Source organism: Oryzias latipes, chromosome 13, assembly GCF_053564925.1.
Source record: "Oryzias latipes strain Hd-rR chromosome 13, Olatipes_Hd-rR_3.1".
In the NCBI taxonomy this organism is placed as follows: Eukaryota; Metazoa; Chordata; class Actinopteri; order Beloniformes; family Adrianichthyidae; genus Oryzias; species Oryzias latipes.
In genome coordinates, this window is record NC_136249.1 from 29383149 (window position 1) to 29407442 (window position 24294).

At 40.3% G+C, this 24294-nt stretch overlaps 1 protein-coding gene across 1 annotated transcript in view; it reads left to right on the plus strand.

Annotated features, from left to right (window-relative positions):
• The window catches only part of lhfpl6 (LHFPL tetraspan subfamily member 6), a 61033-nt gene extending 44501 nt beyond the window's left edge, over positions 1-16532 (plus strand). The window contains exons 3-4 of the mRNA XM_004075289.5: positions 6525-6623; positions 15768-16532. Coding sequence (XP_004075337.1) covers positions 6525-6623; positions 15768-15886 — 218 coding nt within the window. The 3' untranslated portion in view covers positions 15887-16532. The remainder of the gene's footprint in view (positions 1-6524; positions 6624-15767) is intronic.
• The last annotated feature ends 7762 nt before the right edge of the window (positions 16533-24294 follow it).

Genomic DNA, 24294 nt, shown 5'->3' on the forward strand with positions numbered 1-24294 from the left:
CTTTCTGTGCTTCTTCTGACCTACATTCACGTCCACACAGGCAAAAATAAAACTTGACAAAAGAGTGCAGAATTGCAAATCTTCGGGGAGGTTAAAGTTATATTGATTAAGCGCAACGCTTGATAGAAAACCGCTGAACAGACTATTGACAAAGTGACACTGAATGGCTGTCAGTTGCTGCAGCACATATTTAAACGCCTCACTGTGCGCATCACATATCAAACAACTCCATTTAAATCCCTTGTTTTTTTATTGCATCTTCCTATCACTCAGTTCTGCCTTTCAATAAAACCCCATCTGGGTTATAAACCAAATCCAGACCCCCAGCTTCACTAAAGCAGCCGCATTGATCCAAGTTAGACAACAGAGAGGATCTAAACCCGATAAGAGAGGCAGGCAGGCGAGTGTGTCTGGTGTTTTAGGTGAAGTAGCAGACATGCCTGCACATGCTCCATGGACCCGTGAGTCACAGTCGAGCCTAAAAGTGACACTGAACCCACAGCAAGGATTAGATTATTTAAAGCTCAGAAAAGTAAACATGGCAAGGGAGGGTGAGGTGAACCACATATTAGCATGCCGACAATCTCACTTTAAATCAATACTCCTTTCATGCAGTTTCGGCAAAACAATTTCCTGAAACTGCTTTTGTTCACCCCTCCAACATTGGTAGGTGAAAGACAGAATAAGGGCGTTATTTTCATGCATTCTCTGTTAACATTTACATGCCTCTCGTGGTGGGAATCTTACATCAAGCATACTCATTCAGGGACGACCCCAGTCCCAATTCCCTGGCCACCAAAAATTCACTCCAGCTTCTGCAGCAGGCTTTTCTTTTTTTTTTTTCCTCCCTGCCCTCTTTGGCCCCTTGAATGATAACCTTGAATGGCATTGTCTCGGGCTATGAAGGAGGGTAAAGAAATTCCTCTGGTCTTGACAGAGAGCAAGAAGGCTTGACAAAAGGCATCAGTATTCCACAAATCAGAGAGTGTGGGAGAATATGAAAAAGGAGCTTTTCATTCAGGTAAAAGACACACACACAAAAAAAAAAGAATGGGGACCAATCGTCCTGATGGAATACAACTCTTCTTCTTTTTATCTTTTTCTTTTCAAAGCAACAAAAAATCCGCTTTCAACACTGAGCTCGACGACAATGATGAAATCTGAGGCAATGAGAGGCAGCATAAAGATCACTACATTAGAACTGAATTTGTGGTTCAGAACACAGATATGTGTGAGACTGATTGCATTTGGTGAACTCTCTCCCTGCAGTTCAGACTGTTCTTTCATAGCAGCCTTTAGGCCTAAACTGCCTGCTAATAACGGCCACATGGAGATCAATTGAAACTTGATCTGTGAATGAGCCGCTTCTTGGATTCTCCATTCAGCGCCCCATATGACCTTTTCTTCTGCCTCCTCACCTCCTAAACTGGATGTAAATGATCAAGCAGAAGCAAAACTCCAATATGAGCAAAGTCTGGGTAGCAAAAATATAGAAAGTTCCTAGTGTTTGTTTTAATACCATTTAATTACTGTTTTTTTGCTAAAAAATAAAAAACAATGTCGTTCTCTAGGACATAGTTTCTCCGAGTGTCAGTACTAAGACATTCGCATCGGAGTTGTGGACAGGACTGTTGGAGCCCCCTTCCCCTCATCAATCACTTTAAACACCCTCCCACTAGCTTACAACCCCAACCCAACATTACCGGTGCAACAAAAAATGTTGAGCAATATTGGAACTGTCCAGCCGTACAGTTTAAAACCAGATGCCAGATAGGCTTGCCCTAATAGCTTTTATGTCACTCTTGCAAGCTTTTCCCACTGCATTTTTTGTGTCTGCTCCTCATTCACAACAATTTGAATAAATAAATACCCAAATATGCAATTTTAAGCTTAGTTTTCTTTATATATCACGAGAAAAATGCCACAAGAACACGATAAAAACACTGATGACACAATTTTCATCGGAGTGGGTCTTAAATAAAAAGAAAGTCTGGCTCTTAGAAAGTGGTATGCGTCCAAAACTCTGAAATGTTAATTGAAGTTTCTAAAAATGAAGTGGCTCATCTGTATCTTTATGAACCAACTGATTCTGGCAGATCTCTCACAAATTATTTTTATTGTGTGGAATGTTTTCATCCATCTGCTCAGTCGTGTCATGTAGCCGCCGCTCAGCCTCTAAAACTCTCGTGTTGATATTAAGCAAATTTGCACACGCTCTTGTAACAATTTCATCATGAGACTACCATCTGCTTGGAGCAAAAGCAACGTGTTCAAGTCGTCTGAAAAAGAAGATTTCTTGGATGTGCTGTTGGAAAAACCGACCCGAGGCTTTTTAAAGTAGTTCTTGACTCGAGATTTCAAACAAAAATTCATTTCAGTGCGTCTCTGCAATTAAAAGATCTTTGTTTGGCTGCATATAAAAGAAGGATGGCGTATGTTTTCTACTCCTAACAAAATAAATATTTCAAAGTATTGGCACGATTCTCACACGGAAGATCTCAATATAACATTAAGCCTCTGTCACTGCGGGTAATCCGGACCCATGGAGGGGTGCAGACATGACTGGCCACAATTTTCATTGAGGCTCAAGGGATGTAGTTTAAAGTGAAACATAAAACTGTTATGCGTGTGGTGAGTGTATTGTGACATATTCATAAGATGTAAGATGCACACACTTATAATGTACAGGTGATGCCGTTGTACAGTGTCCTTACGCCACACTCTAGTCCAGGGATGGGCAGCACTCCTGCATGTTTTCCAACATACCCCGCTCTGTCATGCTCTAGTTGGCTGGACACACCTGATCCAGGTAATCAGTCATGAGTAGGGCTTGGATATCTGGATATCGTGCAGACACACTGGCCCTCAAGGCCTGGAGTTGCCGCACTTATGGGGTGTGTGCTTGATACGTAAGTGCCTGTAGGATGCCCACACAAACTACACTATGATTGTCTTTATTTATTTTTTCACTCTGATTGTCTAATTTCCTAAATTCTGACAGGCCGCACGCAAGAAGTGTGGCTGGATGTTGGCAGCAGGTATGACTGACGCAGGGGGCTCGATGAGCCTCCTCCAGTGTGGGTCTTTAGGCAAGACCCTTTGTGCTTCAGCCTACCTATGTAGCCAAAAGCGGGCCCAAGTCTGGGTTTCCCCATGCCTGTCCCCAGCCCAGATAAAGTATAGGGCTGTGTCAGGAAGGACATCCAGCGTCAAAATCTTTGCCAAATCTTGACATCAGTTAAGATTTGAAGTCAAGAGGTTTAACGTTAGCTGTCGATGGGTGTCACCTTCATAAATTCCCAAATTTCTGTTTGCTCACATTAGGACCCGTCAGTGTTGTCTTTGATAACAAAGAGGCAGAAAACATCTGCTTACAGCAGCAAGCCTGCAGACTGAAGGTCTAAAGGTGGCCGCCTCTGAGGGCTTCACGGTTCAAACAGCTTTGCTAACAAACCGAACAGACCTCTTTTTCTCAAAGTAATCTTTTTCCCACATCCCCATCTTCCTCCTCCTGCTTTCAATAACCCACATAGTGAGTGTGGAGGATGGGATTGAATGGAATTAACTATCCTGGGAGGAGGAAAAAAATTTAAATTCATCAAATAGATAAAAAGCCCTGAAGAGAAACCCTGTTTGAAGCAAACTGCAACTCAGCGACGCGTTATATTTTCATTCATTTGCCGCCACAACCGTTTGTGTTACGCAACAACTTACCTAACAGTGTTACAGTGAAATGTGGGCGCTTTCGCTGATTTTTCTGACTGAAACGAGACTTTTCAAAGTAAAATCTTTGCAGTGTTTTTTCGCTTTTTTGCATTTGCACAAAATAAATCACAGTTTTTTGTTATTTTGGGGGAAAACTTAACGGTGAAGTCTCCATCACTTGTCTCCGGTTCCTCTTACACCTGATGGTGGCGATTTTTTTCAGTGGATTTATTCAGATGCATTTACACCCCCTCAAGCTGTTCAGGCGGGAGGGCTGGGGCTCTCTAAATCTTGACTTTACCAAATGAAAATGTTCTGCCGTCGCTGCTTGCATTGCTGGATCTTTTCTAAAACAAAGCCACTTATTTTTCTCGCTCCCCTCATTCTGCTGCGAAGAAATTCCATTTTAATTTTCTACCGCTGTATCTCAGCTTTGCACTTAAAAGAGAATTTTAGATTTTAGTTTAATATTAATGAGGAATACATTATGATGCTGGCTCTGCATTACAGTCTTTACAGTTACTAATGTGAATATAAGCACATTTGATAAAACTCTGGAAGAAACTTATTAAATACAAATGGGCCTTTTTTTCTGCATTTTCGCTGAATGATAGGTTTTGAAGTTAATCAGAGCAGCCTTTTTTTTTTGTTAAATGAGGGCTTTTATTGTCTACGTGTTCCTCTTCAGCTGTGTTGCTTCCTTTAGTAATTTTTCTAGGTCTGATGCAGAGACTCATCTGAAATTCTCTTAAGGGTGTGTGGGAGCAATGGCTGTCTTCACACATATTAAGAAGAATCCCTGGATGCCCTCTGATCCTCAGCTGGAATTACACAAACTTGGCCAGAGCTTGCTTTTTTGCTTCCCCTCGCACTCATCAGCATGCCGGAGTTTCACCGAATTGATTTTTCCCACCAGCAGCACCACAGAACTGCACTAGCGAGATGGAAACCGGTCGCCGTCCTTCTGGCTTCGGCAGCAGAAACACAGATGTCTTTTTTTTTCTTCTTCTTCTTCTCTTTTCCCACCTCAGATGTTAGTCTGTTTGTCCAGCCAGTCTCCATTAGCATGTGGATTAATTCCCGCTCGTTATCAGTTGCAGATGTAATGAGGCAGCCCTGGATGGCAGGCCTAATCACCTTGGAAGGAAAAGGCTCTGCTGCCATCCTCACTTCCAAAAACTGATAGCAAGGCAGACGCATCAGAGGGGATTAAGCTAATGTGATGGCGGAGCCACCTACAAGGGGCCCCCACAGGGTATTTAAAAAAAAAAAGTCCTTGCTTGACATGCAAAGAATAACTTGTCAAGACCTGGCTATGGGCAAACATCGAGTATATTAATCCTTAATGTAATGGCCTTGACGAGATTTTACTCTTGTCTCTGTGAGCAGCTTTAAGAAAAACTATAAGTCCCTTTAATCACTGACATAAAGCAGTCCCTCGAGGAATTGCCAGAGTTTTTCAGCAATTATTGCTTACTGAAATATGTGATGCCCGCGTGAGAAATTGCTTAGCCATTTGCATACTGTTTGCAGCTCATTTGGAGGAGTTTTATGAGCTGCATGGAGGCCTTGTTGTTGCAGGAGGTGCTGTGGTACAGTGAGCAGCCTTGTTTTTACGCACAGGTTTGTTTCTAATTAAGGCAGAATTGAGTTCCACTCCGAGCATCTTTTGATCTATTTTAAAAGTGTTTCCAGTGCCCCATTTGAATATAAATATACAGTTTTTGGCAAAAAATAATAAGAACAGTCATAGTCTAGGACCAGCAGAGCAGTAGTAGTTGATTAGAACTTTGGAGTTGTGGGCAGGACCGTTGGTGCAGAGCAATCCCACCCCTCCTTCCTCACCCTGTTGCTGAGAGCTCTCTGTTTACAGAGCTAGTCTCCCACTAGCTTTCAGCCTTTCAATTCAATTTTATTTATATATCCCAAATTCTCAACAACAATCGTCTCAATGGGCTTTGTATAGGTAATTGAAAAAGTTAAAGATAAAATCAAAAGGATCATGAAGACATAGAATTCAATAGGAAAATACTAAATTGAACTAACAAACTGACTAAGCTAAACTGGACATCCCTGCCCTTAGACCCTCCTTCGCGGTAGGAAAAACTCCTAAAAAAAACGGATTCTGGAAAAAACGAAGAAACTTCAGGGGTGCCCACATGAAGGAGGGATCCTCCCCCAGGACGGACAGGCGATTTCACACCCCCAACCTAACATTACCAGTGCAACGAAAATGGCGAGCAATATCGGAGCTATCCAGCTTCACAGTTTTGAGCCGCATACCAGCTCAGACGAGGAAAACGAAGACGTACTTGGATCTAGTCATCTGCAAGTGAACGCATCGGAATGGAGCTTGTGGCGTGCCCATTGTATTTTCTACCTCACAAATGTGATCCTTTTCAATTTCCTTTTATGGCTGCTTCTGATTCACAACAATATGAATAAAGAAATAGTCAAGCTTACTTTTTTTTATGTATGTCAACACCAAACACATCATTTTCATCAGGGTGGGTCTATAAAAATTGTGATTAAAAAACTATTTTTCTTTTATTTGGGAAAGTAGGTGTAAAGAATAAACAATGAAAAGAAAGAGAAAAGGCAGCATGCTGCTTTGCATTTTTATTCACACTATCAAAAGATTTTGAAAGATTATGAAATAATAAAAGCAATTCCAACCATCCTCAAGGAGCTTCATTAAAATCGTTTGTCTTCGCTCACAGAACGTGTCTCATCGGCCTCTAGCTTTTTTTTTTATGAAGTTGCCCGGCCCTCTGTTATTGCTGCGGTTCCCTGAACGCCTCCTTTCATCTCATCCTCAGGTCTGCTCATTGGTTCGGGCTGCGCGCTGTATCCCCTGGGATGGGACAGCGAGGAAGTACGGCAGACCTGCAACAACAGCTCAGACCAGTTCAAGCTGGGTAAGGTTTCATCACACGTGGATTCTTTTGAGTTTGTTTGGATGTTTTGCTCCCAGAGATGAAGGCAACAATAAAGCAGCACCTGACACCTTCCTCTGAAAAACAGACACCAATCTCTGCTGCTGTCACTAAAGACAGAACCAGGATTTCTTGGCTTTTAAAATGCATGATAAAAGTGAACCGATCCTCTGGTAGCTGACGAGCGCAGGATAGCAATAAATATGTGCTGAGAATACCTAGGAGCTGGATGTGTGCTCTGTATGAAGCTGGCATTATCAGGACTATCTCACTGCCTGCAATATGCTGCTTTATCTGACACTGAGAGAGTAGGCGAGTCTCCATGCTGCAGCTGCTCAGTTTATTAAAACGACCCAAAAATTAATGGATTTTTTTTTAAATAATTCTCTTTAAATCAGCAATGAAAGAGAAACAAATATTTGGTTTTTAGATATTTCAAAAGTAAAACATTAAATTTCTCCTCAACATGGATGTTTTTTTGTTCCAAAATGTTATCTAGCCTGTGTTGACATTTTTAGTTTAAAATAACACATTTATTGCACTGACTGAAGGAAAATTGTGCAGATGCACAAACAAAGAGAAATACTTCTCTCTAAACTGTTAGAGGAACAAAAGGATGAGTTCTTATTTACTGAACATTATTTAAAGTGAATTATAGTGCTGTTATTTGTATTTATTTGGGTGAAAACAAAGTAAACATGAAGGACATTTGATTGTAAACAGAACACATGATGGTTCTAATCTGGGCAGCCTAAAAACCCTGAATTATTGTTAACAGTATTTAAGAAGATCCAGACATTTGTAGAAGTGAAATTTTAGATTAAAAAAAACCTGCAGAGATCTCCCAATTTTTAGGAGACACTAAAGGAGACAAAGCAAAGGTGACCAAGAGGGAGTGAGGCAGAACCAGGAAAACAAAAATTAATTCTTCAGCTCTGGATGTTATTCGTTTCTGAAGGCGGGCTCATGTTGCTGCAGGTACCTGAGCATTAAATAAATAAAGCAAGCTGTACTTGACCTTAGTTAATGATCACTATATTTAATTAAGCAAATGTGACTCAGGGGCATCTCAGTTTTTGTCTTTTTTTAAACTATGCATTTCATCATTTCTGTAATCAGTTTGATAAATTTGTGGGATTTCTCTTTTATTGTATTGACTACAATTAATACTTGACATGAATAAATAAATCAAATCCAACATAAGAACTCCTTTTGGTTGTTGAGGATTTCCTTGATAGGACTGAAACCAAGACATTTCTCCTCCTTTAAAGGCGAACTCCAATGAAAATAGTGTTTTTGGTGTGTGTGTGTGGGGGGGGGGGGTCTGATCATGAAAGACACATATTAGGAAAACTAAGTTTAAGATTACATTTCTGAGTATGTCAATATCATCATTGTTTTGAATCAGACGTGGACTAAAAAAATGACATTTGAAGTAGTTACGTAAAAGCTACAATCTGCTGCAAGCCACCCAATTGCATTCATGACATTCTGATACATATACTTGCAGACAAATCGATCCACATCCTCTCAAAATGGTAAGGCTGGATAGCTCCAATACATTTTTTTGCACTTATAATGTTAGATTTCTTTTCTTGTGAACTCCTGCTGCTCTGCAGAAACTCTGTCCTAGGAAACGGCACAGTATTTATTTTTTTCTGGCAAAAAATAAATAAATAAATAAATAAAGCATCATTACAATTGAAGACCACTGGGAACGCTTTTAAAATAGACCAATGGATGATGATTTGAGTCTGTCTTTAAGGCTGAATTTAAAAAAAATAAATAAAACTAAATCCGGCCAGAATCACCAAATCCAGAAACGCAGGTCAGAAATAGAAACAAGGTCAGAACACAAGCAGGCAGACTGCAAACCACGAACAAGACAAAGCTGGACACAAATGTCATGAATGCTAAGCAAACAACTATATAGCAAGCACTGATTGTGATGCAGGTGCATATATACTCTCAGACGCAGGTGAAATTCATGAGGCATAATACCAAACAAGGGACAGGAAACACTTTCAAAAAGCTCAGACTTTGATCAGACAAAAACATGGCAAAATGTTTTTAAAAATGGGAAACAATTGTTTTTTATGAAGGTATTAAAGATATGGCCTTTTAAAGACAAGGTTTTTAATAAAAACAATTATCTTAATACAGAGTTCCCACAAATATTACAGAAACATCTTTGTGTTCAAATTGTGAGTATCTACAACCAGCTTCTAAAAAATAATTTGTATAAACTAAAAATGTTGACTATAAAAAGCAGATTAACCTGGATGGGACCACCACATACGATGATTACATGATTTCACATTCTCTGTTCTTCCAGTTCCAGCCAGAGTCTGAATGCTAAAATTAAAAAGTAAAAAAGCCTCACACAAAAAATAAAAGTCTTTCTCAATTGGCAGAATGAATTTCCACCATCTAAAATTGATCCCCAGCTGAATTCCAGTAACTTCCAAACACTTGCTCAACCAATTCATGCTCACTTGAAGAGGAAAGGAATTCAAACACAGCTTGTCCTGTCACAGGATGGCAGAAATGTATCCATTATAAAAACCCTTGCAGTCAAATAATCCCAACGGACCAGGGTGCAAGAGGCATTACAGCAAATCACGAAAACTAACCCAATTATATATAATTACACAATATGAATTGCTCACTATGGGAGAATGCAAACAAGTCCAGCAGCAGCAGAAAAAAATGAGTTTAGCCCCAGATAATTGATGTTAGGTGGGAACAGTGGCTTATTACATGCCATGCATGCCATGTTTTAAAGGGTGAAACATTTGTTTTGCTGGTTTTGTTTAAATAAATATTATATTTGTAAAATGTGCAATTTTGTGTGATATTAAAGTGAGGATGACCTTCATAGATCTATGCAATCATTGTCTGAGAAGGAAAATTTATACTTTCCTATTTGGCAACTTTTTTTTTTTTTTTAACCTGTCCTCTCCAACAACTGAGCAAACAGAGCAAACAGATCCCCCACTTATTTTTGTTTATTTTAAATTACTTTTATGTATTAAATTTCATGTTTTAGATATATGAAATGGATGTAACATTTTAAAGTGTTACATCCAAGGGTGAAATTCTGACACTTGGCAGCTTCTCTTTAAGAAAAAACAGCTGACAATGACTTTACCATTACTGACAATATCAATATCATTGTCTGTGAAATTTATGTTGTAACAGATGTTTTTTTTTTAATATTTACTGAAACAAGCACTGACCAGGAAGGAAAAGGAAGAGGGAGGAGAAAAACAGCTAAAAACTATCATAGGTTTATAGGGGCTTTCATCTTGTTGTCTCTTGTTGTCCATCATGTCTTTGTATTCCAGCACATTGTGTTCTACATTCTGATTTGCTTTAGACCACTGTCAATCAATCTTCTTTGTGCTGTGTCTCCTGCACTCCACAGAAGCATTCAGTTTGCATTTTGCATCAGCCTTTTATTGCTAGCTGTGCAACTCTGAAAACTTTTTTCTACAAAGGTTTTAACTAGAAATCTTTAAGCGAGAAAAAAGTGTGAAAATGTTCCTTTCTGTCTAAGAAAAGTGGATAAAGTGTCTAGTGAAGTTATACAGCCTTAAAATATCCATGATAATAATTGAAATTGCAACAACAAAAAAGGCTAACTAATTTGCAGATTCCACCTGTTGCAGGTTCTTTTTAGCTCCCACAATAAACGAGGGATCACTGTATTTGCTGTTTTTATTGTCCTATCCTTATAGTATGTAATACATTGCTCACTTTGCTTAAATCCCTCAACCGCTATGGTCTGCTCGATAATTTGTCTGTGTTTCCAAGAGTGAACCCCAGCAATCAAACGGAAACAAGAGTTTGTCTGTTCCTTTGGTTTACAACAGAATAAAGTTGATACTTCAGTCCTGCCTTAACCCTTTTTAACACTGTAGCTTTAGCTCTACTGTTGATGTTCTTTGATTTACCACAACTTTTCAACTGTTTGCGCAATTAACGTAATTCCAACGGATTCTGAAGCGTTACATATTAACCTTGCACTAAAATGTAACACTTTACAGTTGTGGAGTTTTCTTGCAGTTAATATAAACCAAAGGGTCAAAAGCCATGTTGCAGAACAAATGTTCCAACGTGAAAACTACATAAAGCAGCATACACACCGGGCATTTGGCGCTAGATCAAGAACACATGTTTAGTCCATGGTGTTAACCCTGGATAGGCAGGTTTGAGCTTCTTCTTCTTCTTCTTTTTCCACAGTTTACTAGCACATGTCCACCACCTACATTTGGAAGAGACTTGGTGTGAAATGTTGAATCGGTGCAAATACCGCAAATTGGGCACAAAATGGAAAAGGTTAAGTTCATTGCTAACGTCCTTGCATTATCTAATATGGATTACCATCATGTCAGGAGAGTGGCCTTGGTTTATTTTTATTTGAAAAAACAAACACAGACATCGTCAGGCATGTCATCTTGTCTGGGTTCACCAGATAAACCAGCTTTGCAAGTTACATCACCTGCTCCATACGTCATTTCCAAATCTGGGTCCCCCGATTTGAGCCCGTGTGAAAATGTTGGAGGCTACACGTAAACGCAAGTTTTGAACACAGAAGCTGGAAACGCACATTTACATAGGCTTCTTATAGTAAGTGGCCACTTAAACGTGCGTTGCCAAGGGCGGTGTGTACGTTGCTTTAGAGTTGTGATTTTTAAACCTTAAACCAAAGACCATTTAGTTTGTTATCTATATAGCTGTGAGAACACATCAAAAGCCAATTTGCTGATATTTTGATTAGATATCTGATGTAGTTGTGATAATGCAACACTTTATTATATTCCAAATGGTACAAAGACCGTACACAAGTCACATATCTCTAAGCATATCAGAAGGAGCTGTAATCAAGTTTCTACAGCTCTACTACCACAAAGGGGCATCATCATACCTTTCATCCAGCTGCTCTTTTCTGAGTGTTGAATGTCAGCAGCCTTTGTCATGCAAATGCCCTTTTGAAGGAAGCTGAAAAGAAATTCAGTTACATCATTTACATGCCGAAATAACCAGGTTATTTTAGCCTGGAAACTGAACTGCCCTAATTCTTTTATCCTGGTTACAGGAATAAAGTGTCTGAACTTCATGACATTGAAGATTACTTTTAAACCAGATTCTAACACGGTGTTTCAAAAAGGCTGTAACATACTGTCAATATAATCAATGTGCTCATTTTGAAACAATTTTATAATGATATAGGTTGATTTGATTAAAAACTTGCCTCAGACAGATCGATCTGCTTGGATCATAGAAATATAAATTGATTCATCGATTAAGTCGATTAATTACACACCAAACAATCATAGTCTGGAAATGTTTTTAAATCTTTGGAAGCAAAGGGATTTAAAAAAAATCGATTGCAGTCATACTTAGTGAACTAGAAATCTGACATCAAACAAAGTTTAGAACAGTGTAACTATAACACTACATCCAAAGCATGTCTAAGGAAAAAATAACAGGAATGAGGCATAAGCAAAAATACTAAGGAACACAGTTAATTGATAAACAGGTTGAGCTGTGTCCTGGAAAAGAAAAAGAAAAGGTTAAAAACATGACAACATGAGTGAGGAGATGGTTAATTTAGTTAGTGCTTCACCTTACAAGTCATTGGGCTTTACAGTTTCCTCTTTTTTTACTTCTATCTGATCTTTTTTGTAGAATAGCATTTTCCCTGTTTGCTGATGATATTATGATGTGTAGTAAGAGCAGGGAGCAGATGAAGAAACATCTAAAGATTTGTTGCGGAAAGGAGAGGAATGAAGGTCAGCAGCAAGACAGTATCTGTGAGTAAAAGAGTAGGGCTCAGGTGGAACGGTGGGGTTACAGGGAGAAGATGGAGGATTTTCAGTACTTAGGGTCAACAGTTCAGAGCAAGAGAGAGTGTGGGAATGAGGAGAAGAGGTGTGTGCAGACAGATTGGGATGGGTGGAGGAAGGTTTCAGGTGTGATGTCTGACTTAAAGGTGTCATCAAGAATGAAAGAAAAGGTGTAGAAAACTGGTGAGAGCAGCCATGCTGTTGTTTTGGAGACGATGGCAGAGCTGGAGGTAACAGAGCTGAAGATGTTGAAGACTGAATTAATCTGAAGAACAGCCCATGTTAGATGTTTTAGAGATAAATACAGGAAAGCAGATTGTTTGGACATGTTGAGAGGAGGTACAGTGATTATGTTGGTGGTTGGAGCTCCCGGGAAGATGCTAGAGGAAAACCAAAGAGGAGGTTAATGGATGTTGTCAAGGAGGACTTGAGGGTGGTTAATGTGAACAAGGAGGATGCGTAGAATATGGTTAAATGGATGGATAAATTGCAATTTGCCAAAGGGCAAAGAAGAAGAATAAGCTGCAGATTTACCATTTTCATCAACTTTTGTTGAGGTTTTATTTAAAGTGTAATAAATATTTAGTTGTGTTATAAATTCAGGTTGGACTTTAAGGCAGATAATTCAATTCAATTCAATTCAATTTTATTTGTATAGCCCAAAATCACAACAACAGTCGTCTCGATGGGCTTCGAAGTAAAACATGAACTCAAAAGGATCATGAATACAAAGAGTTCAATAGGAAAATACTAAAATGAACTAACAAACTGACTAAGCTATACTGGCATCCCTGCCCTTAGACCCCCCTTCGCGGTAAGGAAATTCACTTGTTGGCCAAAACTAGGGATGACTTAGACCTGTTTACTTCCAACTGTTTTTTTTCTGACTTGAATTGTTTGAAATTGAAAAAAACAAAAACAAATTCCTCCCTGAATGCATCAAGGACTTAACCAGTCAGATGTAGAAAAGTACAGATTGGTAACTGAATGTGATGCACATCAGAGGGATTTTAAAGCTTGGATGCTCAACCCTGACTAGAATACATTAAGGTCTGCAACTGGGAATTCTCCATGTTCCGTGATGACCAGTACTGTTTTTGTACACAAATAAAGAGTAATTTCTGGGAACACTAATCAACAGATTTAATGCGGTCACAGTTTTGCAAACTATTGGGGATTATATCCAGCTGCCCTTGTGTTTTTTTACTTAGAGGAGACGGGTCAAAGGTTAACGAACACCAGGCTTATTACACAAGACAAACACTTGTCAGTTATTTGTAGGGGAACATGGGAATGTGGAAATTCACGCAAAAAGGTGGACTTTTAATAAATAAAGACAAGTCTGAGCTCTTGTTTCTGCCTTGTGAATTCAGGTTCAGGATTGAAGCTGCCAAAATGTCCATGCTATAAATACAAACCACCTCCGTGTTACTCAAATGAATGCAATTCTGAAGGCATTAGGTTCCTAATTTTATAATCACAGAAATTTGAGAGCATGTCATCCGAAGTGATCATGTTGGAAATCCACTTTACATTTTTAGCACTATTCTCCTTGAAAGAACTGGCTCTTCTTTGAGCATTACTGTTCAGTAAAACCAGCTAATTAAATCTTTGTGTTGAAGACTGGTTATTTCTGTGTCCCATCAGTCTTGTTAGCTCAAGTCTCAAATAGAATTTCACTAAAATGATTTCTGGACTCTGTCTTTTACTAGACAAGGAGAGTCAATTTTGTTGTGTGTATGTTGAAAGTCACTTCTTAGCAAATATGCTGCATTCAAGCTCAATTTGAATTTTAAACACTGAGTCTTGGTGTTTTTGCAATGAAATAACAGTCAGAGAAGCTGCGATTTTCAGTTCTGACTGCCAAATAAGGTTTCGTCAACACAGAGCTCATGCGACTCCTCCCCTCCCTTCTTCTATTCACCTCCTAATTAAAAGTCCAACAACGCTCCACTCTGATATTCTCACATCTCATTAAAGCATCTCCCGAAAACTATAATCAGATATTTTTTTGGCACACTTGCAATTACCAGTTAGGATTGTAGAGTTCAGTTAACATATTTAATCGAACTTTGTGCTTTTAAAAGAATTTCTTAGACTCTGACTCATGCTGGCCTGTTCAGAAATAAGCTTAAACTGGGTTCTTTTTATTTGCTTTAACATTTTTCACAAGCAGGAGGGTGAGGGTAACAGTGAGTCGTGCAAAAATGTTAATCAGCCGACCTGATTCTTGCTGCTTAACACCAGCTTGTTAATGTCAAAGCAACATCAAAGATGCAGCACAGTACTCTCCTGGCACACTTGGGCTGCTTTTCACCCTGACCTGATTGGCCCTCACCAGGGTTTGTTTCATCCGATAGCTCGTTTCGTTTGGCAGAAGTGAAAGCTATTTTGAACTCAACTGCAGACCAACAAGCACAACGTGAACAAAAGTCTTGGTTCACTTGCAAGCGAACCCTGTTGTGCTTCAGTGTCAACTTGACTGCAGATGGACTATTTCTGCTTTATCAATGAGTGAAAAGCAACCCAACAGTTGTAAACAATTAAGATTTGTGCATCTCAAGTAAGTAAACTGAAGAGCTATGAATCACATAAATGTTGGATAATGAGTCATTAGTGAAGATGGTGTAATGAGGAGGATAAACGGCTCATCAGTAAATGATCATCATGCGACTAATGGAAGAAATCAGTTTTCTGCTCTTTGTGGGTGTTTTGTGAAAGCAGTCATTATTTCTATGAAATCCATTCTGGGCAATCAGGTGGGAGCTTGTTGGAAATCCCCCCGTGACTTGAAACACAAGCTGTTTGTTTCTCAATAGAAGACTATGGGATTTTGACTTCTTGGAATGAGCTGATACTTCCTGTTTGGAATGCAAAGGGGGAGGGGTCACTCAGTTAGGTTCATATACAGTCAATAGGTGTACCCCGCCTTCACCCAACAGTAACAGGATTGGCTGCAGCACCCCTTTGACCCCGAAAGGGATTTGGCAGGTTCTGAAAATGGATGGGTGGATGTATGGATGGATGGCTTTGTAAAAGTAAACTAATCAAACTACACTTTTCTTTTAGCTATGTTGTCCTTTCTTCTTTTACTCCTTTATTGCTGCTGTGTCCCTTCATAGAATTGTGTTAGAATAGTTGTAAACATTTTTCTACACAGGTCTATTAAAAAACTGTCTGTACAAACAGAAGCCAAATGAAGTTTTTTTTCTTTAATTAGTTTGACAGTTACCGTTGGAAAGATGCAGTCTCTAATGTTTGCTTCACTCTGTAGGCTCCTGTCAGATCGGCTGGGCGTACTACTGCACGGGGGCTGGCGCCGCCGCCGCCATGCTGATCTGCACCTGGCTGTCGTGTTTCGCTGGGAAGAAGCAGAAACATTACCCATACTGAGAAGCAGCGGCGTCAGACGGATACCTCGGGCGGTAGGACTAAAGGGAGAGGACTCAGGTTGTGAAGGACTCACTCCGGCTCAGCGCACCAGGCACCAAAGACGACAAATTGTTTTGGTGCACTGCACATCATGGGACACTCTTCATCAGACAACTGCAGGGACTCTTTCATTAGGCAACACTCACAGACGTATAAATATATATATACATATAAATATATATATCTATCTAATAAATGTGTTCTTAAATGAAAGCTGAATGGACCAATCTTCTTTGTAAAATTGTTACATTACTTTTTTATTTAACAGAGAGTTCTCTTTTTCCCGTGCTTCATCTTTGGTCGCTGTTTATGTGACTGTGTGCCCTGTAATGAACAGACAAGTAATATTCCTTTATTGTTACCCCAGGCGTTTCCATCTCCTTCTTGTGTCTTGTTTTTTGCCTTAAACATGACGTGAAATGCAATAATCCCTTTGACCTGCGGCCCCTCTGCACTCCCAAAAAACAGAGTTTATTTAACACCTTCCATGAGGTATACATTGTGTACGGTAATGTATTTTATCATGTTATCACAAGTTTTTATATTCAGTTTGAGTTTACTCTGTGTCACGCTTTTTGCTTTGTAAATAAATGTTTACTGAAATTTGGCTTTGAAGTTTTTTATTTTTATTTTTTCTCAGTTTTGCCCTAAAGCAAAACCAGCTCTTGCTCTCTTAAAAGGATTTTCTCACTATTTCTTTGCCTTTTGCTTCATACGAGCCCCCTTACACACATAACCATTAAAGACTATGATGACCGTCACCTCTGTGAATTTGACTTTAACCTATTATTGATGAGGTTAATCTGATGGCCTGGAGCTGGAATGTTTGGTGTTTGGTCAGTTTGATTAACCAGAAAGCCTTAAACTACAGACACATTAAGCATATGTGGCATGTTCAACAACGCACTGAATGTGGGTTGAACAACGTGCTTTTGGCATATGGTGTTCACACAGGGTGAGTGAGGGGTGCGAATCTTACGAATCTTGCTCTCTGCTTTTTCTTTCGCAGCTCTTCTCCTATATATGAAAGACTTGGGGTTATATAATTCCAGCCGGGCACAAACAGTAACTATTAGTTTCTCCACTATGATCGATTTTCATCCAGTTGGCACTTTAAAGGGGATGTCATCCATACGTCATTACCCAATCAGAGCCCTTGATTGGTCAAATTTGAACTGGTATTGTTTAATTGCGACGCCTTTTGTATGTAGAGCCTGACTTGTGTAGCAATGCATGAATATGCGAGAGTTTTGAATGTGAAAGCCCAAAACTCACACAAACCGACATTTGCACAGACTTTTAATTGGAAATGGTCGCTCAAACGCTCGTTTCCGAGCCCAATGTGAACGCAGCATCAAAGTTTGAAGCCTGAGATGTAATCATACCCTGGGAAACCGAGCACCTTTGCATTAGGTTTATCAGCCGAACACAGAGTATCTTTACCTGCTTTCAGAGTGTGAATCACAATAATGATAACCCCCCCTCTGTGTGTCATTACAGACGTGAGTTGCACCCAGCTTTGCAGTTCCTATTTTTAGGCTCTCCTTTTCCCACTCTGATTAGCAAACATCATACCAAATGTGTACGAAGTCAGCTCATTTACAATGCAGCTGTTCGGATCTCATTAGCCCTCCTACTGTCTCACAATGCTCAGCATCCATCAGATAATGAAAACGCTCCCTCCTGCTCCAGCCTCACCGGAGAAATATCTGCGTCTGAAGTGTTGCCGTGGATCCGCCTTGCTCTTCCTCCATCTGATCTGCTGCTCTGATTGATATCAGCCGCGAATGTTACAGAGTCAACCAGATGCCTCATCAGCCAAAGGTCTGACATATTGAGGTCAAGTTGGAGCATCCCCTCCCTTGTCCCAGCACCTTTACTTCAGACTGACAGAATCCTGCATTTAGTCTGAGAACTTGGCGGATGAGCAATTTGCCAACATGCTAAATGTGTGGTACAGCTGCTCTCCTAAAGGGAGATCAGAACTGTTGGAGCTGATGTGAATTCAGACTGACAAGTGTGAATGTTCACTGAGCTCGGTGTAATATGGTTATACTGTGAGGACCACACGCTGATTTGGACTCTTTTGTGCATGATTGCAGGACGAAACCTCAGACATGAAAAAAAATACGTTTTTTTATAAGTTTGAGAAACATTTTCCCTTAAGAGTATGTGTCAAAACTACAAGAGGAAGAGAAATCAGATTTTAAAGGGGGACCATTTTCAGCTGATGGGGTCAAGCAGCAAAAAGTAGGAAGGAAAGGGGGCCTCATAAAAGAGTAGAAAATAAGGTTGATAATCCAACTTAAGGAAAGTAGCCAACAACCCATGTTTGTTAGATGTGATGAAAAAGAAAATTAAAGTTGAAGTCGCTGCCCGCCCTCGTCCCCCCTTTTTGACCTGCCCTTACTGGCTGAGCGGCTGCTACACTTCTTGATCTCCCCCTCTAGCCCTGCCACCCACAGTCAGATGTGCACAAGACAAGCTAATAAAAAAAAACACACACTTTTTTTCTAAATGGCTAATTTTCTGTTGGTTTCATCTCCATGGTAACCATTAAATTCTTTGGTTGCCTGGGGGCGACAAGCAGTTCTATGTAATTTTTGTAAAAATCTGTCAAAGTACATTTTTGGATTTCCATGGTAACGGAAGTTTTTAGTTACCCCCCCCCCCCACACACACACACACACACACACACATTCCTAATATGTTCCTGTCATATGTCATATCCTTTTATTTAGCTTGAGCCAACAAGATTACATTTTCTTAATATTCCAGTAACAAATGTGCAAGGGCCAGTGAAACGCCACTTTGGCGAGCTCGCCCCGCTAACGCCGTTCAAACTCAACATACTTTAAAACCAACATTTTTTTCCCAAGTAGATTTCGAGCGATGATCAAGGAGTTATGAGGTAAAAGCTCAAAATCCAAATGAGTAGGTAAAATTTGTAGAAGGTATTAAAGATGACTTTATTTTAATTTAAGATGGGGGCGTCCTTCTGAGGTCAAAGGTCAACGACACTTCAGTTGTGATTGTAAACTCAACCTGGTGACATACAGCACAGACCAAAAGTTTGGACACACCTTCTCATTCAAATGAATGAGAAGGTGTGTCCTGCATGTGTGAAGTTTTATGACGAACACTGGAACAAAAGAAGTTTATTTTCATATATTGTGTGAAAATATGAAAATTACCAGATTTCACACTTTGCCACAACATGGATCCCAAGCTGTAGGCCCTGTGGCTATCCCATAATCATTTTAAAACTTCCTTTGGATTTTCCGGGCACATTTTTTTTCCCCAATTCATTTTCACCAGGTACTAGGAATGGACAAAATTTTAGTGAGTTTTTGAGTATGTTTTAGGCGCAGTAAGAAAGAAGAAATTTTCAGCTAAAACAGTCTGGTTCTTGCAGTCCAGGCCTGCTGCAAGCCATGAATAGGGAATACAGACAAACCTATGACGCATCTTCTTTGCTTGAAAAAGAAAAGGTTTAAATGCCACAAAGAGCCGGGCACACAGCACCTCTTAGAAAAGCATCCATCTCTGCTGTGATGAAACTTATTTGTTTGCTCGTCTGTGTGATTTCTTGGAGCAAACAGACAGTTGCAATTAGAGAGAAGCCAATAAATCAGCTTTGTGGAGTTTGTCTTTGGCAGCCAGATAAACCTTTCAACATCTATTAGCCTTTTTAAGTCCGTCCATCAAGTTTCTGCACTGAGACAAACATGCACCCTCACTTTTATAGACATTTTACAATCCTTATATTCCACTCCACATGCTGGCTTTTAAACTGCAAAAAGAAGCTAGAGAAAATTGGACTAAGGATTTAAAGCAGAAACTTTCATTTTGCTGAAGTCAATAATCCGACCCACAACTGCACTGATGCCATCCAGAAGGATTGGCTGTTCCCCTTCATGCCCTCTATGATCAAAGAACATTTTGTTCCCGCAAGTTTCCGATCAATGGATCTCGGTCTGAAAGATTTTCTATAATAGTCAACTGAAAAGTAAGAGAGGCTCAAACACAAACGCATCGGTTTTCCATCATTTCAAAGCACTAGTGAGACGCTTCCCATCCATTCAAGTCAGAGCAACAGTATCTCAGTGACTGGGATATGACATACTAACGCTTAAAAATAGCTCGGCTCGTATCTTGGCGAAACAACCTCTAGTTTGAAAGGGGTCACAACAAAAACCCACCCACATAAGCTCTCATTTCTTTCCCATGTGAACCCACACAAGTCCCCGCTCTGCTTCCAGGAGCTGCCAGTCAGCCCTGCTTGTTGCTTCAGAGATCTGACAAAACACCATGATAAAATGGACAGGAAGGTAAAGGGAATCTGTGATAACACACAGCGGACGAGCTGCTTCAACAGATGGGATCAGAGGCTGTTTCTGAAAGCTCGCAGACAGGCGTGGATGGATTACCGCTCAAGGTTGGCTGGTTCACCCTCAGGGATTCGCCGGCTGCGCTTAGCAGGCTTTCCAAATTAGCAGTTTGAAGTCAGGAGAAGATAAATGCCATACTGGGAGGAATATTTGATCAAGGAAAGATGTTCGCTCAGTTTTACTGGCACCGCTGTTTACTTTTTAAAGACCAAACACACAGAAAGCGCTTCCAATTTGAACACGTTTGGAATCGTAGAGTGGAGCAGGTTTTACATGGGGTCACTGCCGTCCAAACAGGTGTGCCATCAGAAGGTTTCAGCAGAGAGAATTATTTAGCAGTGAGGCCCTCCTCTTAATTCCCCTAATGAAGGGAACCCAAAGCATTAATCCAATAGATCAAAATAAAATCAGAAGACTGACTGACGAGCACATAATGGCATTGTGTTAAGCACTCATGTGCTTTGTGCTTTGTGTGGAGTGATCACATCACTCCAGTGTTAGTTTCGCTCCATTGGCTCCCAGCTGATTCCAGAATCAAGTTCAAGATCCTCCTGTTAACCTATAAGGCCTTACATGGAATGGCCCCGTCCTATATTAAGGACCTCATAGTCCCTTACCATCCAATGAGAACACTTCGCTCGCAAAATGCAGGACTGCTTGTGGTTCCTAGAATTAGTAAAAGTACGGTTGGAGGTAGAGCGTTTAGCCACCAAGCCCCTGTCTTATGGAATAAACTCCCAGCTCATGTAAGAGAGGCCGACTCAGTTTCTACATTCAAAGTTAGACTGAAAACATTCCTCTTTGGACAGGCTTATTGTCAGCCTAGTTAGTATTTAGAGATTATTTAACTTAGTGTTAATTTGTTTAAATTAAACTTAATAGTAACTATTTGTTTTAAAAGGCTGCTAGAAGTTGAAGCTGGGGTAACTATGGTGCACTGGGGTTCTGTCCTCTTTTCTTTTCTACTTCTACGCTTCCTCTCCTCTATTCTTGATCATAATTCATTATTTAGTTCTCCATGCCTCTGTTTGGTACAGTGCGATTCATGTATTGTCCCTCTTTTCCTCTCCCCTCCTGGGGAGTGGGAGTGCTTCCAGACTCCAGTTGGCTCATCCGTGCTCCAGTTCCTGACCGTTTACCTCGCCTTTGCTCCTGCTCCTACACCTGGCTGTGGATCCTGCCTCTGGCTCATCTCTGGCTCGTCTCTGCTCTGTACCTGACCGAGTACCTCGCCTTTGCTCCTGCTCCTACACCTGGCTGTGGTTCCTGTCTCCGGCTCGACTCGCGCCTTTGACTGTCCCCACAACCACGGCTGCATGAAGCTTGTCTGCTGGACTTTTATATATGTAGTTGTAGATTTAGATAAGTTAATTCTTCTCTAAGAGTTCTGGTAAATCGCCTGTCCGTCCTGGGGAAGGATCCCTCCTTCATGTGGGCACCCCTGAGGTTTCTTCGTTTTTTCCGGAATCCGTTTTTTTTGGGAGTTTTTCCTTACCGCGAAGGGGGGTCTAAGGGCAGGGATGCCAGTATAGCTTAGTCAGTTTGTTAGTTCATTTTAGTATTTTCCTATTGAACTCTTTGTATTCGTGATCCTTTTAAGTTCATGTTTTACTTCGAAGCCCATCGAGACGACTGTTGTTGTGATTTTGGGCTATACAAATAAAATTGAATTGAATTGAATTGAGTTTTCCTCATGCATGGGCACTCCGACTTCCTCCCGCAGTCAAAAAACATTGGCCTTGTAGAGTATCTATCCAGAGACTTGGAAGGTCGTACGTTCAAATCTGCAGTCAAGTCAAACCAAAAACTAAAAATGGGACTCATGCAATGCGCACACAGCTTTAAGGGATTGGATTGAGAGGTTAAGCCACCAGGCTCGGCTATGACTGCAGCTCACTGCTACCCAAGAGGATGGGTCAAATGTGAATTTCACACACCCAGGTGTGTGACATCTATGACACTTTAATTGGTATTTCTAAAATGCCCTTTGGTGTGCATGTGTGTGTGAGTGTATGGCCCTGCAGCAGACTGGATATCTGTTCAGGGTGCATCCTGCCTTCGCCAACAAGAGCTGGGTTTGCTCCAGGAACGGCGTGACCTCAAAAGGGATCCTACAGGTTCCAAAGAAAGATGGATGGATGCACTGACTGATAAGAGGTTACTATCAGGTTCACCTTAAAGTTGATGATGCAGACTAGCATGGCTACTTTAATCCCAAACTCAGGAGGCTGCAGTACATCCAAAAGTTGGAGCAACCTGATAACAACTGTTTTATATTTTTTAAAGAAATGGAAAAACCTGCTGTTTAAAGCGCTAAAATTGAACGTTCAGGCTCTGTAATCCCCAAAAGCTTTGCAGAATTGGCAGTCAAACTGTGAATGGTTCTCAGCTGTGGAAAAAAAAAAGAAGTCCTGTTTCATAGTCCCTTTGAGAGCATAAAGTCAGGCAATTAAAAGTGAAAATACGTAAAGTGTTTACAGACACGCTGTAGCATTAAATCTGTGCAGAAAAGATGCAAGAGCAGCACTCTCTGTGCACCTATTCAAAGATTGTCACAACTGGGCCTCTGGTGGTGTAATCAACTCTGCTATCAACCCTTTGCAGAACACAGGCCTCCCTGAAAAAACAAGCTAAATCTTTTATCCCTGAGTGTAAAGGGATATGTGGTATTACCTTCTATCATTATAGTATGTTTTTAATAAAAAAAATAAGTCAACCAAAAGTGAATTAAAGTGAATTCAACAGCTTTATCAGTCGGCTTCAGCTCCCTGACCTCTGGTGTGTGTACAGTTTCAACTTAACGCTCGGTGCATCCTATCACCCAAATGTGAATCATCACTGGCCTTAAACTCAGCTTTAAAAACCACTTTGAACATCTTTTGATCTATTTTCAAAGCATTCCCAGTGGTCTTGTATCCCTTGTGCTATCCTAGGCACATTACCATTGGGAGTTGGGTCATTTAGACCCACTAGACAGTGCGCTGAACCTGTTTTCTTCAATGCTTTGTGAACTTCACTGGTGTCCATGGATTACATGAAATCTTTCCACCTTTATCCACCTTTGTCATGGTAGGGAGAACACATCAATGTATGGGTGGGGTCATCTAAGATAGCACAAGGGTTAGGTATGATTATAATTTTTAGACAACATTTTTAAAACTGTCGTTTTCTAGGGCATCATTTCTGCAGAACGGCAGTAGTTAATTTGAAACTTGCCTCAGAGTTGTGGGCGGGACTGTTGGCATGAAGCAATCCCATTGCTGAGAGCTCTCTGTTTACATGCTCTTCTGCTATCTTCCATCTTCCATGGTGCAAGAAAAATGGCGAGCAATGTTGGAGCTATCCAGCCATACAGTTTTGAGGCCAGATGTCAGGTCGAACGAGAAAAACAAAGACGAACTTGGATTTAATCAACTGGATGCTCCTGAATGAAGTGGAGCAGGGAGCTTGTGGCCCCGCTCAGCGTACTTTCTACATCACAAATAAGATCTTTTTTCAGCAACATTTTTTCATCTGCTCCTGATTCACAACAATTTCAATAAAGAAATCCACAGAAATGCAATATTCAGTTTAATTTTCTCTATATACGTATGTCTTCCATTAGCAGAAAAATGCCACAAGAACATTATAACAAGACCAAAAACACAATTTTCATCGGAGTGGATCTTAAAAAACACGCTGAAAATTTCTATTAAAAAATCCTTTCAATCAACTGCAAAAGTGAAATTAAGGTCCATCTTTGCTTGTCTGAAAACTGCTTTTTCAGTTCACGGAACATTCTCCTACTTAGCTTTAGCAAAGGCAAGTCGTGTTCTGTCACAGGAGATGCTGACCCAGTTCTAGACTGTACTCTTTGGATTCTTTCATGCACTTTAAACTGTTTTGGCGGTAGCAGCTTAAAAAATCAGCAAAAGGGATAAGTGGCACTTCTAGCCCTCCAGGAGTTAAACACTTCCAAAGCGAGGAAAGTGGGAAAGG